The 18,813-nt window shown below is 42.7% G+C and overlaps 1 protein-coding gene across 4 annotated transcripts in view; it reads left to right on the plus strand.

Moving 5' to 3' along the window:
- LOC111951446 (lysine-specific demethylase 5A) overlaps nucleotides 1-18,813 on the plus strand; it is a 52,322-nt gene that overhangs the window by 23,321 nt on the left and 10,188 nt on the right. For 2 of the 4 annotated variants that reach the window (XM_023969531.2, XM_023969541.2), the window contains exons 12-23: nucleotides 3,473-3,635; nucleotides 4,350-4,469; nucleotides 5,493-5,687; nucleotides 5,969-6,150; nucleotides 8,005-8,129; nucleotides 8,277-8,427; nucleotides 10,205-10,325; nucleotides 10,502-10,678; nucleotides 10,811-10,989; nucleotides 11,320-11,476; nucleotides 17,558-17,737; nucleotides 18,056-18,622. In XM_023969531.2, coding sequence (XP_023825299.1) covers nucleotides 3,473-3,635; nucleotides 4,350-4,469; nucleotides 5,493-5,687; nucleotides 5,969-6,150; nucleotides 8,005-8,129; nucleotides 8,277-8,427; nucleotides 10,205-10,325; nucleotides 10,502-10,678; nucleotides 10,811-10,989; nucleotides 11,320-11,476; nucleotides 17,558-17,737; nucleotides 18,056-18,622 — 2,317 coding nt within the window. The remainder of the gene's footprint in view (nucleotides 1-3,472; nucleotides 3,636-4,349; nucleotides 4,470-5,492; nucleotides 5,688-5,968; nucleotides 6,151-8,004; nucleotides 8,130-8,276; nucleotides 8,428-10,204; nucleotides 10,326-10,501; nucleotides 10,679-10,810; nucleotides 10,990-11,319; nucleotides 11,477-17,557; nucleotides 17,738-18,055; nucleotides 18,623-18,813) is intronic. The other 2 variants (XM_023969549.2, XM_070434792.1) reach the window with 1 other exon arrangement.

The raw sequence follows: 18,813 nt of genomic DNA on the forward strand, positions 1-18,813 counted from the left end.
ATTTCGCTACACTCGCATTAACATCTGCTAACCATGTGTATGTGACTAATAAAATTTGATTTGATTTGATTTAGATACAATTGTACTCCCATCTTCATTCATCTGACTGTCTTCTGTGCCTGTCTGTCTCTCTCTTTCTCTCTCTGTGTGCCTCTGTCTCTCTCTCATATTGTAATAAAATTATAAACAATAACAAATAATAATATAAAATGGCAGTAAATAACAATAAAATGGTAACAGTCAATAGTAGAATGTAATAAATATTGAAAATGAAACTATAACTAAATAACGGTCATCTTCACCATTACATCAGTACTACAACTACCGTCATCATTACTACTACTACCACCACCACCATGACTAAACTGCTATCATTACCATTACCACCCATACCACTACTATTTGGAATGATAAACAACAATAATAATAGTAATAACAATAATAGTAATAATAAGTAAGTTACTGCTTACTATGCAAATGTTATTATTCAGTGTCCCTCAGGCTATGGCAGGCAAATACATATTTGGCTGCAAGAGGAGCCATTGCTCCTTCACCCATGAGTATTTTTTGTTTTTCCTCTGGGTTTAATCATTTAAAATTTTGAATAAATGTAGTCATTTCTGTGAATAATGAATCAATTGGTGATGAATATTTATCACAGTAAAGGAGAAAGTGCATCTCTGTCTCTACCTCCCCTGTCGGGCAGTGACCACATACACGCTCCTCTTTGGGTAGCCATGTCTTTTTATGTCTGCCGGTTTCTATTGCCAATCGGTGATCACTCAGCCTGTACTTGGTAAGGATCTGTCTCTGCTTCGTATCTCTGACAGAGTAGAGATAATCAGCCAATTCATATTCTCTGTTTAGGGTCAGATAGCAATTTAGTCGGCTTTGGGATTTTGTTTCGTTTTTCCAATGTTGTATATATGAGTCCTTTGATTGGTTCATGATTTTGTTTATTGGAATTCTTTCTTTTGAAGCAGTGCTTGGTTGGTTAAGTCCAACACCAGCTGACTGAGAGGGCTCGTTTCTGTGCTCAGCTCTTGGTTTTTTAAGTGCTTTAAATTGCAGACTTGAATTTAGATGTAGCCAAAGTTTACTACTGGAAAGCGGCCCAATTCTGCCCTACATGCATTAGTTGGTGTATTTCTAGGGACTTGTAGAATTTTCCGACAGAATTCTGCGTGTAGGGTGTTCTATTGGATGTTTGTCCCACATTTTAAAGTCCAGTTTGTGGCACCCAAATCATACTTCCGTAAAGAGCTATTAGTAGGATTACACTGTCAAATATTATGGCCAAATTCTAATTAGGATGTTGATTTTGAATAATTTCATTTTTATTGCATACAATGCTCTGCGGGCCTTTTCTTTGAGTGCATTCACTGCCATATTAAAGTTTCACGATGCAGATATGGTCAGTCCAAGGTTGGTGTAATTTTTAGTGTGTTCAATTATGGTGGTGTTCAGGGTGATTTTATATTTGTGTTTCTGACATCTGTTTTTTGGAAATGTACTGCCAGGGCAGTAGAATGTTAAGGTTCTGTTGAAGACCTTTGGTTGGTGATAGAAGTACCAAGTCATCAGCATATAGCAGGTATTTTACCTCTGTGTCAAATGGTGTAAGTCCTGGGGCTGGAGAATGGTCCAACATGTCTGCTAATTCATTGATATAAATGTTGAAAAGATTTGGACTCAAACTGCAGCCTTGTCTCACACCTCGACGTTGTGAAAATTATTCTGTACTTTGGTTTTTGATTTTTATTGCACACTTGTTTTCTGTGTACATACATTTTATTAAGTAATACACCTTACCACCAAGCCCACTTTGTAGAATTTTGTAGAATAGCCCTTCGTGCCAAATAGAATCAAATGCTTTTTTAAAGTCAATAAAGCAAGCAAAGATTTTGCCCTCTTTTTTTGTGGGGGTGGACGTGTTTATTAATTAGTGTGTGTAAGGTGTATATATGGTTAGGGAGAAAGCTAATTTGACATTTGCTTATTACATTTTTTTCTTGAAAGGTTTCAATTCTTGAATAAAAAATGCTACAGAAAACCTTTCCCAAGTTACTGTTTATGCAAATTCTTCTGTAACTATTGGAGTCTGATTTGTCTCCACTTTTGTGGATAGGGGAGATGAGTTCCTGGTTCCAGACATCAGGGAAGCAGCCAGAAGTTAAAACTGTTGAACAATTTTGCAACTCAGGTGTGCTGTTTTTCAGCATTTCATTTCTGATGTTATCTAGACCACAAGCCGCCTTTGATTTTATAGATTTAAGCTTTTCATTTAGTTGTTATTGGGTAATCTAATGGTTTTTGGTTGTTTTTAATGACTGTTTCAAGGATGTTAAATTTCTTTAATTTCTAATTGGTTCTGTTGTAAGTCTTTTTGTGGAATGTTTTTGTGTAGATTATCAAAATACATTTTCCATATTCCTTCATCTTGTGTGGCTAATTCTTGTGGCTTTGTTGTGCTTAAATTGTTCCACATGTCCCAGAACTGATTTTGGTCAATTGCGTTTTCAAGTGTCTTGTTAGTATAATTCAATTTCTTGCGTTTCAGTGTATGTTTATACTGTTTCAAAGTATTCATAGCATAGCTCTGGGTTGTTTTGCTGCTTATGTTTTTTATTTGACATTTGTCTTAAGTGTTTTCTAATTGTTTTACATTCGTTATCAAACCATTTTTCAGAAACATTTAGTTTTTTGTTTCTGATGTTAGATTTCTTCTCGAATTTGCTTTTGATGCTGCTTTTTGGAATATGCAATTTATGTTTTGGGTAGCCGAATTGACACCTTCTTTATTGTTTTGGTATTGTGAGTTATTGAAGAACTGCATAGAGTTCATCATTTAATTTGAGTTCAATGTTTCAATGAATCTCTCTGCACTGTTTTGACCCAATCTGTACGATTGGTTTATGTTGTAGAGTTTATTGGGCTGTTTTTTGAATGAATATTGCCGGGTAATTTCTTCAGAAACACTTTGATCTGACTGTGATCTGACAATGGTGTCTGTGGTCTGACAGTGAATGCACTAATGGAGAAGGGGTCAATGTCAGTGATGGCATAATCGACTACATTTGTCCCAAGAGCTGAGCAGTAAGTAAACCGACCTAAAGAGTCCCCTCTGATTCTACCATTAAGCATGTACAGGCCTAAGGCTCAACAGAGATGCACTAACTCCTTCCCATTCTTGTTCAGTATTGCCAAATGATGATTCCACCTGAGTCTCGGCCCTGTTTTAACATTTTTATGTTTGGTTGATGGTAGTAATCTATAGCCTGAGGGACACTGAGTATCTATGTCTCCACGACACCATGTTTCCAGTAGGATTATGATTTCCTGTCCCTTGATGTTTTTAATAAATTCTGGATTTGTTTTCTCTCTCACTGCCTCTCTCTCTCTCTCTCTCTCTCTCTCTCTCTCTCTCTCTCTCTGTGCCTCTCGCTCTCTGCCTCTCGCGCTCTCTCTCCAGGGGGGAGCCTAAGACGTGGTATGGTGTCCCGGCCCACGCGGCAGAGCAGCTGGAGTCAGTGATGAAGAAGCTGGCCCCAGAGCTGTTTGACTCTCAGCCTGACCTGCTGCACCAGCTTGTCACCATCATGAATCCCAACGTCCTCATGGAGCACGGCGTGCCTGTATGTAGTGTGTGTTATCATCGGTGGCTGTATGTATCAAGTGATTCAGAGTACGAGTGTTGATCTAGGAACAGTTTTGCCTGTTGGATCACAATGAATACGTTTATATGGACAGGGGTGGGGATCTGATCCTGGATGCTTGAATCATACTGCCCCTTTTTACGCAGGGATGGGAAGTACTTCAGTAAAAATACTTCATAGTGCTACTTAAGTCGTTTTTTGGGTTATCTGTACTTTACTATTCATATTTTGGACTACTTTTGAAAATTGTTTACTTTTTACTCCGTACATTTTCCCTGACACCCAAAAGTACTTGTTACATTTTTGCTTAGCAGGACAGGAAAATGGTCCAGTTCACTCAGTTTTCAAGCGAACAGCCCTACTGCCTCTGATCTGGCAGACTCACAAAACACAAATGCTTAATTTTGTAAATTATGTTTGCGTGTTGGAGTGTGCCTCTGGCTAGCAATAAATAAAAAAAAACAAGAACTGTGCCGTCTGTTTTGCCTAATATAAGAAATTTGAAATTATTTATACTTTTACTTTAACTTTAGATACTTAAGTATATTTTTGCAATTACATTTACTTTTGATATTTGAGTAACCATACTTTTACTTGAGTCATTTTCTATTAGCCATGTTTACTTTTACCAACACTGCTTTTACGAGACCAAGTCTGCATTGTGTCTTACTGGTGTGTGTTTGTACCACTCAGGTTTTCCGGACCAACCAGTGTGCAGGGGAATTTGTGGTGACGTTTCCCAGAGCCTACCACAGTGGCTTCAACCAGGGATACAACTTTGCTGAGGCTGTCAACTTCTGTACTGCAGACTGGGTGAGTTTAAAGTTAACAAGTATTTGTGTGTTAACAAATATTACCAGAATGTTGAATTGGAAATTGGAAGTTGGTTTGGGCTGTATCCAGATTATCATACCGACCTTGTGCCATACTGGGAGATTCAGTAATACCAGGACTGTTTTCAAACCCAACTGATTCTCTTTAATCTGAAGGTTAGCAATGCTAACAAGTACATGTAAAATCCCATAGTGAATGCTAACGAGCGCATTGCAAATATTTTAGTCGTTGACCTAACTCAAATGCTGCGCGCAAAAAAAACTAATTTTAGACAGCAAGGCCTTTGATCCAGGAGGGGATTATCTGCTGTTACTAAGTGAATGCTTGATTTTGTAAGAAGCTAACCACTTAGCCAACTAGCTACTAAATTAGCAAACCATATGCACAACTGCAGAGCTTTTAGCACATTCTAGACAGTTAACTTAGTTATGATATCTAGCTGGCAAACATTAAGTCGTGAATTCTATGCTGTAACTAGCTGGTGCATGCTGCACAACAGTGACTCGCAAGGCAAACAAACACAACGTGACTGGGGACTACCGTTACGCTTCATAATGAAAAATTATGTGACTAGTGAAATGGAAGAGCGCAATCTTCTTTATCTCCTAACATATTGCGCAAGTTGACTGCAGGTATTTATTTATGTAGCTTAAAATGTTCAATTTGATAAAAAAACTACATAAAATAAATAATTTCAACACTATTGATGGTATTGGGAAAACCATCACGTGGCTATTTCCAAATACCCCGGTATACCGCCCAAGCCTGGTTGGGAGCTTAACTAAATTATTTTAAGTCAAGTATTTTATACCCTTCTTACTGTCCGCAATGCTGTCTTGGTGAAACTATCATCTTAGATATTCCCCCTCCAATGTTCTCTTGGCTTCTCCTTGATGTTTTGAGGAGGCTAGGAGAAAAGATCCAAGGAATCGATTAAAGACTTGACATTCTGTCTCTCTCCTCTTTCTCTCTCTCTCTCTCTGTGTCCCCGTTCCCTCCCAGCTCCCGATGGGTCGTCAGTGTGTGGCCCACTACCGGCGGCTCCACCGCTACTGTGTCTTCTCCCACGAGGAGCTGCTGTGCAAGATGGCTGCCGACCCCGAGAGCCTGGACGTGGAGCTGGCTGCTGCAGTCTTCAGAGAGATGGGAGAGATGATGGAGGAAGAGACACGGCTCAGAAAGTCCGTGCAGGAGATGGTGAGGGACAGGGCCCAGGGGGATTTCTATATAAACAACTTTTTGCCACTTTAGGAAAACTTTACAGGACGGACAGAGAGGGTGAAGTAATGCAAGCGGGGTTTACTTGGGAATACATTATGATGATACACTATACAACAATGTTGACATCACACAATCCCAATTCCCATATGTTTCAAATTAACACCCCAAAAGTGAATATATTATGTAATTTCACATTGTCCTCTCACTCTAGTTAAAGTGGATTGTTTTCTGATTGCGATTTCCCTCCGTGACTGCAGGGTGTGCTGTCCTCGGAGCAGGAGGTGTTTGAGTTGGTCCCTGATGACGAGCGTCAGTGTCAGAAGTGTAAGACCACATGCTTCCTGTCGGCTCTGACGTGTCCCTGCAGCCCAGAGCGTCTCGTCTGTCTGCACCACGCCAAGGAACTCTGTGACTGTCCCCTGGGAAACAAGTGTCTACGGTAAGGAGTACAGCTGGGTGATACGGACATAAGTTCATAAGAAGGTGCGCCAGTTTTTATTTGTTTTATCTGTTGTACTAGTTTAATGGTTGTAGCTAATAATTGTCCTATTAAGAATCACCCATGTTAACAAACTTATTTCATTTCAAACTTTTTTCGTAATGAACGATAAGTGATTGGTATGGTCGGTGTCGATAATTTTTATCGTCCCAGCTCTATACGAAGAGAGGGTTGGTTTTTGGGTGAGTGAGGAGGTTGGTTTTTGGGTGAGTGAGTGAATAAATTAATTTAAGGAGTTACAAGTGTCTCCGGTGAGAAGGAATGGATAGGTGGATGAATGAAGTAGGAGTTATGAACTCTGTACTGCTCAGAAGCCCCCATAAGAGTCAATGCATCAGTGAGGACTTGGATGTATTTATTATGGATCCCCATTAGTTCCTGCCAAAGCAGCAGCTACTCTTTTTGGGGTCCAGCAAAATTAAGGCAGTTTATACAATTTTTAAACACTACAATATTTTCATAAATTTCACAACACACTGTGCCCACAGGCCCCTACTTCACCACTACCACATATCTACAGTACTAAATCCATGTGGATGTTATCGTGTTTGTGTCTGTGACAATTTTGTGTTGCTTCACAGTCCACTGTTTCATAAGTTGTTTATCTGTTTTTTAATCTAATTTTACTGCTTTCATCAGTTACTTGATGTGGAATAGAGTTCCATGTAGTCATGGCTCTGTAGTACTGTGTGCCTCCCATATTCTGTTCTGTACTTGGGGCCTGTGAAGAGACCTCTTGTGGCATGTCTTGTGGGGTATGCATGGGTGTCATGGGTGTCTGAGCTGTGTGCCAGTAGTTTAGACAGACAGCTCGGTGCATTCAACGTGTCAATACCTCTCATAAATAAAAGTAGTGATGAAGTCAATCTCAACTTTCAGCCAGGAGAGATTGACATGCATATTATTGTTAGCTCTCTGTGTACATCCAAGGCCGTGCTGCCCTGTTCTGAGCCAATTGCAATTTTCCTAAGTCCTTTTTTGTGGCACCTGACCACACAACTGAACAGTAGTCAAGGTGCGACAAAACTAGGGCCTGTAGGACCTGCCTTGTTGATAGTGTTGTTAAGAAAGGCACAGTATCGCTTTATTATAGATAGAATTTTCCCCATCTTAGCTACTACTGCATCAATATGTTTTGACCATGACAGTTTACAATCTAGTGTTACTCCAAGCAGTTTAGTCATCTCAACTTGTTCAATTTCCACATGATTTATTTGAGGTTTATGGTTTAGTGAGTGTTTTGTTCCAAATACAGTACTTTTAGTTTTAGAAATATTTAGGACTAACTTATTCCTTGCCACCCACTCTGAAACTAACTGCAGCTCTTTAAGTGTTGCAGTCATTTCAGTTGCTGTAGTAGCTGATGTGTATAGTGTTGAGTCATCCACATACATAGAAACTCTTGCTTACTCAGTCAGTGGCATGTCGTTAGTAAAAATTGAAAAAGCAAGGGGCCTAAACAGCTACCCTSGAGAATTCCTAATTCTAACTGGATTATATTTGATAGGCTTCCATTAAAGAACACCCTCTGTGTTCTGTTAGACAAGTAACTCTTTATCCACATTATAGCAGGGGGTATAAAGCCATAACAAGTTTTTCCAGCAGCAGACTATGATCGATAATGTCAAAAGCTGCACTGAAGTCTAACAATATGTAGTTTCACTGGCCCAGAATAAATCTCATCTCCACTGAAAGTAGTTTTTAKATTTATGAATAGGTTTAATCTGGGTCACTAACCCCATAGCGCAATCAATATTAAATAGGTGCTGACGCTCCTCTGTCTCTTTATTCCAGCTACCGGTATGATCTGGATGAGTTTCCCTCCATGCTGTATGGGGTGAAGTCCAGAGCCCAGTCCTATGACACCTGGGTCAAGCGGGTCACTGAGGCCTTAGCTGCTGACCACAAGAACAAGAAAGGCAGGTGGACTATCTATACTGTAAAGGCGGAAATACTCTGCACAATATTAGAAAAATTGTACTATGATTCCCCATGCCTCATGTTGCTCTCTCCTCTATTCTTATCTTTCTCTTCTGTCTGTGTCTCTGTCCCTCTCCCTTTGTCAGACCTGATAGAGTTGAAGGTTCTTCTGGAGGATGCAGAGGACAGGAAGTACCCAGAGAACAGTCTGTTCCGTCGGCTCAGAGAAATGGTGAAAGAGGCCGAAACCTGCTCCTCTGTGGCCCAGCTACTGCTCAGCCGCAAGCAGAGACACAGGTCCGTAGAGTACAAGATACACACACCACACCACACACTACCACTACCACTAACATTTAGCGGCCGCTGCCAACATACTGACTCAACTCCAGCCACTTTAAAAATGGGAATTGATGGAAATTATGTAAAAATGTACCACTAGCCACTTTAACAATGCCACTTAATATAATGTTTACATACCCTACATTACCCATCTCATATGTATATACTGTACTCTATATCATCTACTGCATCTTGCCATCTTTATGTAATACATGTACCACTAGCCCCTTTAAACTATGCCACTTTATGTTTACATACCCTACAGTACTCATCTCATATGTATACCGTACTCTATACCATCTACTGCATCTGCCATGCCGTTCTGTACCACCACTCATTCATATATCTTTATGTACATATTCTTTATCCCTTTACACTTGTGTGTGTGTGTAAGGTAGTAGTTGTGGAATTGTTAGGTTAGATTACTTGTTTTGGTTATTACTGCATTGTCGGAACTAGAAGCACAAGCATTTCGCTACACTCGCATTAACATCTGCTAACCATGTGTATGTGACTAATAAAATTTGATTTGATTTGATTTGGTTATGTCACACGGAAGTTTATGTCCCTGTTCTCTTCTCCTGAATTGTGTACTTGCACACTCCACACCATGGAATTAAAAACATTGGATCGGTGTAAGCATTCTCCTTTATTGTTTTTACACCAAAGAATCTGTGAGGGAGAGTGTGCTAGTGGGCACTTTGGGAGAAGGGTAGCAGATCGGGACATAACCTTGTAGCGGTATTAATTAGAGAAAGGTAAAGAAGATTTTGTTCGGGCGCCAGGCAGGTATTAACCCTGCCGAAAGAAGGAAATAATAGAACAGCGAGAGTACCACTACCAGACCCACACACATCAGCAGAAGAGACTGCCTAGAGTGTAGCCTGTTGACCAGATAGCCAGCGGAGAGAAAAGAGAATACACACCCTATAGATCCCACATCACAGCACAGTCCTTCCACAATTCTTGGTAACCCCACCAAACATACCTCATATAACAATAATGGCAGAGCAAATAAACAGCAACTTCATAAAATAATGAATGAAACCAGTCATCACACAGAGGATTGGCAATAGTTTGTATTTTCTTCCTGGTGAGGAGTGCAGAGGGTATGAATAGGTGGTGTTCATATACACACTAGTCCAGCTCCAATGAAGCTTCAATGTACTTAGGAAATAGAGTCGGTTTCAGTGTAAAGCACTGGAACATAGCAGGAAAAGAAAGAGAAAAAGAACAAGAGAGGGCTTAGCTGTGGTCTGGAGGGTGCAGGTATCCGGTCTGACTGTCCGATGGTATGTTGGGTTGGAGTTGAACGCTTCGCAACAAATGTTGCTACTAATCCATTTGATCCATAACCATCGCGGTCCCAAATGAGAACACCCACGTCGTCGAGCGATCACACCGAGGATTGATCCAAACACTATACAACCACATACGCTGAAGACAAGCAAAAAACCTCTGCAGCATAGCACACAACAAAAACTGTCGCGGTCCCAAATGAGAACAACCACGTCTTCGCATAGCACACACAAAACCAAACTGTCGCGCCAACAAGAGCTCTCCCCAATAGAGCTTAACGAGCTCTTTTATCTCCTCCTTCCTACTGCTCATGTGCTTTTAAAGTGGCAGTGCACTTAAGTGCAGGATTTTGCCACAACCTAAAGCACCATTTTAACGTTTATACCCCTACCTGTGAGTAATAATTAAACTCAAAGTATATCTCTCTGTATTCCAGTACCAGGCAGCGTCCAGAGAGCAGCAGGACTCGTAACAAGCTGACAGTGGAGGAGCTGAAGGTCTTTGTAGAGCAGCTGTTCAAACTGCCCTGTGTCATTGGACAGGCTCGACAGGTCAAAGTAAGTCCCAAACATAAGTCACTGGCCATTATTAAGAGATGTACAGGAATTTTCCTCCTCTGACATCTTACTCTATTTGTATTACAACACTGATGTTGACCTGTCCCCAAACCAGTATTCGTTGATTAGTAGTCCTTGATTGTTAGTATATAACACCATATCCCTCCCTCCCCCAGGAGTTACTAGAGAACGTGGAAGACTTCCATGAGAGAGCCCAGGTAGCCCTGGCTGACGAGCTGCCTGACTCCTCCAAGCTGCAGGCCCTGCTAGACCTGGGTGGAGGTCTGGATGTGGAACTACCTGAGCTGCCCAGGCTCAAACAGGAGCTGCAGCAGGCCCGCTGGCTGGATGAGGTGATGACTGATGATATTATTGTACATAAGTGTAGTGTTTTACGTCAGTTTGTTTGTGTGGTTTCTTCAGCAGTCAAGAATTGTTTTCTGGGACAGGAATAATACTCAATTGAAACGTTTTGTTATGATTAGGTGCGTGTGATGCTGGCAGAGCCCCACCGGGTGACTCTGGAGCTGATGAAGCGGCTGATAGACTCTGGGGTGGGGCTGGCACCACACCATGCTGTGGAGAAGGCCATGACTGAGTTGCAGGAGATACTCACTGTGTCAGAGAGATGGGAGGACAAGGCCCGCGCATGCCTACAGGCCAGGTAATGATGAAGATGCACATTTACATACTTATAGGACAGTTCTCTCATCTACCTTACAGGCCAGATAAATGCGAATATGATAATGCTGTTCTTAAGTCACCTGCCTACAGCTTTGGTGTCATATGCTTGGGTCGCGTTCAATAGTGTACACTTTTGCAAAAATGTTAACAAATTGGTCTTCTTACTGGACAAGTTCAGGTAGTTTCACTCGGTTTCAAAACGTTTTACCCCTTCTGAACGTGACCCAATTCCTGTTCAGCATATTGCATCAAAGGATGCCTGTGAGATTAATTTCTCTAAATCCATTATTTCTTGTCTCTCCTCCCCCAGGCCTCGGCACAGCATGCTAGCCCTGGAGAACATTGTGATAGAGGCCAGGAACATCCCGGCCTACCTGCCCAACGTCCTGGCCCTCCGAGAGGCTCTGCACAAGGCCAAAGAGTGGAGTGCCAAGGTGGATGCCATTCAGGTAGTGTCGCGTCACACGGTAATTACTGATGAGCATAGATTCAATTTGTGATGTGATACAGATGTAGCTACAGTATAGGCAGGCATCTCTAAATATTTGTCTGTGATGCGCTCGGCTCTGTTTATACGCAATGTAACGGCTTGCTCATTTGCTTGAGGCGTCACTTCAGCCCTGGGTTCGATCCCAGCCCGTGACCGGGTGAACCATGAGGTGGCGCACAATTGGCCCAACGTTGTTAGGGGAGGGTTTGGCCGCCCGGGATTTCCTTGTACCATCGCGCTATAGCGTCTGGGTTTGGTCGCCAGCTATACGTTGTTTCCTCCGGGTTATTTATTTATTTATTTCACCTTTATGTAACCAGGTAGACCAGTTGAGAGCAAGTTCTCATTTACAACTGCAACCTGGCCAAGATAAAGCAAAGCAGTGCGACACAAACAACAACAGAGTTACACATGGAATAAACAAATGTACAGTCAATAACACAATAGAAAAAGTCTATATACAGTGTGTGCAAATGGCGTAAGAAGGTAAGGCAATAAATAGGCCGTAGTAGCGAAGTAATTACAATTTAGCAAATTAACACTGGAGAGATAGATGTGCAGATGATGATGTGCAAGTAGAAATACTGGTGTGCAAAAGAAAAAAAAGTAAATAAAAACAATATGGGGATGAGGTAGGTAGTTGGATGGGCCATTTACAGATGGGCTGTGTACAGCTGCAGCGATCGGTAAGCTGCTCAGATATCTGATGCTTAAAGTTAGTGAGGGAGATATAAGTCTCCAACTTCAGCAATTTTTGCAATTTGTTCCAGTCATTGGCAGCAGACAACTGGAAGGAAAGGCGGCCAAAGGAGATGTTGGCTTTGGGGATGACCAGTGAGATATACCTGCTGGAGCATGTGCTACGGGTTGGTGTTATGGTGACCAGTGAGCTGAGATAAGGTGGAGCTTTACCTAGCAAAGATGACCTGGAGCCAGTGGGTCTGGGGATGAATATGTCGCGAGGGTCAACCGATGAGAGCATACAGGTCGCAGTGGTGGGTGGTATATGGTGCTTTGGTGACAAAATGGATGGCACTTTGATATAATGCATCCAGTTTGCTGAGTAGACTGTTGGAGGCTATTTTGTAAATGACATCGCCGAAGTCGTGGATCGGTAGGATAGTCAGTTTTACGAGGGTATGTTTTGCAGCGTGAGTGAAGAAGGCTTTGTTGCAAAACAGGAAGCCAGTTCTAGATTTTATTTTGTATTGGAGATGTTTAATATGAGTCTGGAAGGAGAGTTTACAGTCTAGCCAGACACCTAGGTATTTGTAGTTGTCCACGTATTCTAAGTCAGAACCGTACAGAGTAGTGATGCTAGTCGGGCGGGTGCGGGCAGCGATCGGTTGAAGAGCATGCATTTTGTATTGCTAGCATTTAAGAGCAATTTCAGGCCGCGGAAGGAGTGTTGTATGGCATTAAAGCTTGTTTGGAGGCTTGTTAGCACAGTGTCCAAAGAAGGGCCAGATGTATACAGAAGGGTGTCGTCTGCGTAGAGGAGGATCAGGGAATCACCAGCAGCAAGAGCGACATCGTTGATATATAGAGAAAAAAGTCGGCCCGAGATTTGAACCCTGTGGTAACCCTATCGAGACTGCCAGAGGTCCGGACAACAGGCCCGCCGATTTGACACACTGAACTCTGAGAAGTAGTTGGTGAACCAGGCAAGGCAGTCATTTGAGAAACCAAGGCTGTTGAGTCTGCCGATAAGAATACGGTGATTGACAGAGTCGAAAGCCTTGGCCAGGCCGATGAAGACGGCTGCACAGTACTGTCTTTTATCGATGGAGGTTATGATATCGTTTAGTACCTTGAGCGTAGCTTAGGTGCACCCGTGACCAGCTCCGAAACCGAATTGCACAGCGGAGAAGGTACGGTGGAATTCGAAATGGTCGTTATCTGTTTGTTTACTTGGCTTTCGAAGACTTTAGAAAGGCAGGATGGATATAGGTCTGTGACAGTTTGGGTCTAGAGTGTCACCCCCTTTGAAGTGGGGGATGACCGCGGCAGATTTCCAATCTTTAGGGATCTCAAACGATACGAAAGAGAGGTTGAACAGACTGATAATAGGGGTTGCAACAATTGCGGCGGATAATTTTAGAAAGAGAGGGTCCAGATTGTCTAGCCCAGCTGATTTGTACGGGTCCAGGTTTTGCAGCTCTTTCAGAACATCTGCTATCTGGTTTTGGGTGAAGGAGAAGCTGGGGACTCTTGGGCAAGTAGCTGCGGGGGGTGCGGAGCTGTTGGTCGGGGTTGGTGTAGCCAGGAGGAGAGCATGGCCAGCCGTAGAAAAATGCTTTTTGAAATTCTCGATTATCTTAGATTTATCGGTGGTGACAGTGTTACCTAGCCTCAGTGCAGTGGGCAGCTGGGAGGAGGTGCTCCTATTCTCCATAGACTTTAGTGTCCCAAAACTTTTTGGAGTTAGAGCTTCAGGATGCACATTTCTGTTTGAAAAGGTTTGCCTTTTTTTCCCTAACTGACTGCGTGTATTGGTTCCTGACTTCCCTGAAAAGTTGCATATTGCGGGGACTATTCGATGCTAGTGCAGTCCGCCACAGGATGTTTTTGTGCTGGTTGAGGACCGTCAGGTCTGGAGTGAACCAAGGGCTATATCTGTTCTTAGTTCTCCATTTTTTTGAAAAGGGCATGCTTATTGAAGATGGTGAGGAAATTACTTTTAAAGAATGACCAGGCATCCTCTACTGACGGGTTGAGGTCAATATCCTTCCAGGATATCCGGACCAGATTGATTAGAAAGGCCTGCTCGCAGAAGATTTTTAGGGAGCGTTTAACAGTGATGAGGGGTGGTCGTTTGGCCGCGGTTGCAGGCAAAGAGGCAGTGATCGCTGAGATCCTGATTGAAAACAGCAGAGGTGTATTTGGAGGGCAAGTTGGTCAGGATAATATCTATGAGGGTGCCCATATCTACAGATTTAGGGTTGTACCTGGTGGGTTCCTTGATGATTTGTGTGAGGGTGATAAGCATATCCCAGTTTAGGTCACCTAACAGAACGATCTCTGAAGATAGATGGGGGCAATCAGTTCGCATATGGTGTCCAGGGCACAGCTGGGAGCTGAAGGGGGTCTGGTCTATAACAGGTGGCAACAGTGAGGAACTTATTTCTGGAGAGATTCATTTTTTAAATTAGAAGCTCGAACTGTTTGGGCATAGACCTGGAAAGTATGACAGAACTTTGTAGGCTATCTCTGCAGTAGATTGCGACTCCTCCCCATTTGGCAGTTCTATCTTAACGGAAAACGCTGTAGTTGGGGATGGACATTTCAGAATTTTTGGTTGACTTCCTAAGCCAGGATTCAGACACGGCAAAGACATCAGGGTTGGCAGAGTGTGCTAAAGCAGTGAGTAAAACAAACTTAGGGAGGAGGCTTCTGATGTTAACATGCATGAAACCAAGGCTTTTACGGTTACATAAGTCAACAAATGAGAGTGCCTGGGGACACACAGGGCCTGGGTTAACCTCTACATCACCCGAGGAACAGAGGAGGAGTAGGATGAGGGTACGGCTAAAGGCTATCAAAACTGGTCGTCTATTGCGTTGGGGACAGCGAATAAAAGGAGCAGATTTCTGTGCGTGGTAGAATAGATTCAGGGCATAATATACAGACGGGTATGGAAGGGTGCGGGTACAGTGGAGGTAAACCTAGGCATTGAGTGACAATAAGAGAGGTTGCATCTCTGGACGCACTAGTTATGCTGCGTGAGGTCACCGCATGTGTGGGAGGTGGGACAAATTAGGTATCTGAGGCATGTTGAGTTGGGACTCGGGGCTCCGCAGTGAACTAAAACAATGATAACTATCCTAAACAACAGTATTCAAGGCATATTGACATTAGAATGAGACATAAAGTGAGGCATTAAGCAATCACAGGTGTTGATTGGGAGAGCTAGCTAAGAAAATGGGTAAGACAACAACAGCTATTACGCTAAGACAACAGGTAAAATGGCGATGAATGTGCAGAGAGTCAGTTAACCTCTCTGGGGTAGGTCGCAATTGTCCCACCTGGCCAATAGCCAGGGAAAATACAGAGCGCCATATTCAAATAAAATGATATAAAAATCAAACTTTCATTAAATCACACATGTAAGATACCAAATTAAAGCTACACTCGTTGTGAATCCAGCCAACATGTCAGATTTCAAAAAGGTTTTTCGGCGAAAGCATAAGATGCTATTATCTGATGATAGCACAACAGTAAACAAAGAGTAGCATATTTCAACACTGCAGGCACGACACAAAACGCAGAAATAAAAATATAATTCATGCCTTACCTTTGACGAACTTCTTTTGTTGGCACTCCAATATGTTCCATAAACATCACAAATGGTTCTTTTGTTCGATTAATTCCGTCAATATATATCCAAATGTCAATTTATTTGGCGCGTTTCATCCAGAAAAACTTGCGCAACGTCACTACAAAATATCTCAAAAGTTACATGTAAACTTTACCAAAACATTTCAAACTACTTTTGTAATACAACGTTAGGTATTTTTAAACGCTAATAATCGATCAAATTGAAGACGGGATGATCTGTGTTCAACACAAAAAGAAAACAAACTGACGCAACTTTTCTGGTAATGTGCCTCTCTCAAACAATTTACTTCAAGTGACTCATTTAAGATGGCCGTACTTCTTCATTACACAAAGGAAAAACCTCAACCAATTTCCAAAGACTGGTGACATCCAGTGGAAGCGGTAGGAACTGCAAACAAGTCCCTTAGAAATCTGGTGTCCCAATGAAAAATCATTGAAAAGACAGTGACCTCAACAAAAAAAAAACATTCTGAATGGTTTGTCCTCGGGGTTTTGCCTGCTACATAAGTTCTGTTATTCTCACAGACATGATTCAAACAGTTTTAGAAACGTCAGAGTGTTTTCTATCCAAATCTACCAATAATATGCATATCTTATATTCTGGGGATGAGTAGCAGGCAGTTGAATTTGGGCATGCTATTTATCCAAAAGTGAAAATGCTGCCCCCTACCCCGAAGAAGTTAACTACACACAGGTTCCTGAGTTCGAGGCTGGGGCTGACAGATACAAAAAATTGAGTACCGTGATTAATAAACAGTCCAGCAGGCATCAGCTGTGTAGCCAAGTGATCATAGTGTCCAGTGAACAGCAATAGATGAAACAGGGAAGCCGCTAGGTTGTCGTTACTACGCTAGCAAGCGGGAGACACGGTGTTCAAATAAAGTTAGCAGGCCGGGGCTAGTAGAAGCGTCTGCACTAACGTCCGGCAAAGGCCGGTTGAGTCCATACGGGAGTCCATACGGGAGTTGCAGCAATGGGACAAGACACTAACTGCCAATTTGGATATCACGAAATTGGAAATAAAAAATTACATTTTCAAGCGAATATTCAAACCAAAAAATATGTACATTTTACCAGCAGACTGGCTTCCATCAAACTGGCTTCTTGTGAATTAAAAGCTGTGCTGCTTGATGTAGTGCAAATAAAATGCACATAACTTTTCATTTACTGAATAAAAAATAGACGTACTACGTGTTTCCATCCCATTTTTTAACTCTGTCGATGGTTTTGCCACAAAGTCTGCGATAAACAACAAATGTGCCCAATCTGGTCTTGGCACTTGTGCTCGAGTAAATAGCTCGCAGATAAAAAGCAGAGGGTAGGCTTCATGATGAGATTATGGATAAGAGCAAGATCATTTTTATTTGACAGCCAAGCACCGATCATCATGTCACCAGCATAAAATTAAGACCCTCAATATTTATTGGGAAGAAGCAACAAGCTCCTCATCACTGTGCACTTTCACCACCCTGTGAAGTTCATCAAAACTTATTTAGTCTGTAGCCTAATAAACTCTGCAGTAATGAATGCTTTTCCAAGACATACTGGGAGGACCACACAACCATATTATTTACTGCAACATGATGGTTATACCATCAACAACATCATCAGAACATGAATGATGAATGGGAAGGGTGATACTGTACGATGCATCACCTTTTTTTGTATTGACATTATTATTTTCCCCCTATGTTTCCCCTGTGTGTTTCACTCCCTCCAGAGTGGCAGTAACTATGCATACCTGGAGCAGCTGGAGAGCCTGCTGGCGAGGGGTCGCTCCATCCCCGTCCGGCTGGACCCCCTGCCCCAGGTCGAATCCCAGGTGGCCTCGGCCCGTGCCTGGAGGGAGAGGACCGCACGCACCTTCCTCAAGAAGAACTCCACCTACACCCTGCTACAGGTAAGTCGTAATACCCTGGGTTTGGCTGTACCTAGGCACTGAGAAGGCATGGATGAGTATGTTGCTGAGATGGTGGTTTGAAATATTTTTTCCCCAACCAAGCAGCCCTTTTCAGACTATGCTGACCCTAGAGTGCAATATGAGATATTTGCTTAAGCTATGTAGAATGATGCAGAAGTTGGTGAATCACCATTCACAAATTGTTGTGAATTCCATCTGTCTATACTGTAGGTAGTTGGGAATAGGACCAATATTATCATAGGACTGGTAGTTAGATAGCGTCTTTGCTAATCTCTATTCTTGTGTTGTCTCTCTTAGGTCCTTAGTCCGCGTGTGGATATTGGTATCTACGGCAACAGCAAGGGCAAACGCAAACGAGTCAAGGAGCTCCTTGAGAAGGAGAGAGGAGGTCTGGACCTGGAGGGTCTCAGTGACCTGGACGAGAGTTACGAAGACGCCTGCGACCCGGCCACCGTTGTAGCGGCATTCAAATCCAAGGAGCAGAAAGAGGTTGAGGCCATCCACTCCCTCCGAGCTGCCAACCTGGCTAAGATGGCCATGTCTGACCGTATCGAGGAGGTGAAGTTCTGTCTGTGTCGTAAGACCGCCAGCGGGTTTATGTTGCAGTGTGAACTGTGCAAGGACTGGTTCCACGGAGCCTGCGTGCCGTTACCGAAAACAGGCTCTCAGAAGAAGCCCATGGGCACAGCCGGTTGGCAGAGCAACAGCAAGGAGGCAAAGTTCCTGTGCCCGTTGTGCCAGCGCTCACGTCGCCCGCGTCTGGAGACCATCCTGTCCCTCCTGGTGTCCCTCCAGAAGCTGCCGGTGCGTCTGCCTGAGGGGGAGGCCCTACAGTGCCTGACAGAGAGGGCCATGGGCTGGCAGGTAGGGATGAGTTCAACACCTGTTTTCAGAATCAATTATTTTATGGTTGCTAGGATTGATTTAATCAAAGTTTGGTAGGAGTTTTACCTGCAAAACATAGTAAGAAGTGTATGTGAAAGGGTGAAAAGCCACACATTCTGAATCAAACTAAATCTTGTTTATTTCAACTCTTATCTCTGTTCATTAATGGA

The sequence above is a fragment of the Salvelinus sp. IW2-2015 genome, linkage group LG3, assembly GCF_002910315.2.
Source record: "Salvelinus sp. IW2-2015 linkage group LG3, ASM291031v2, whole genome shotgun sequence".
Classification (NCBI taxonomy): domain Eukaryota; kingdom Metazoa; phylum Chordata; class Actinopteri; order Salmoniformes; family Salmonidae; genus Salvelinus; species Salvelinus sp. IW2-2015.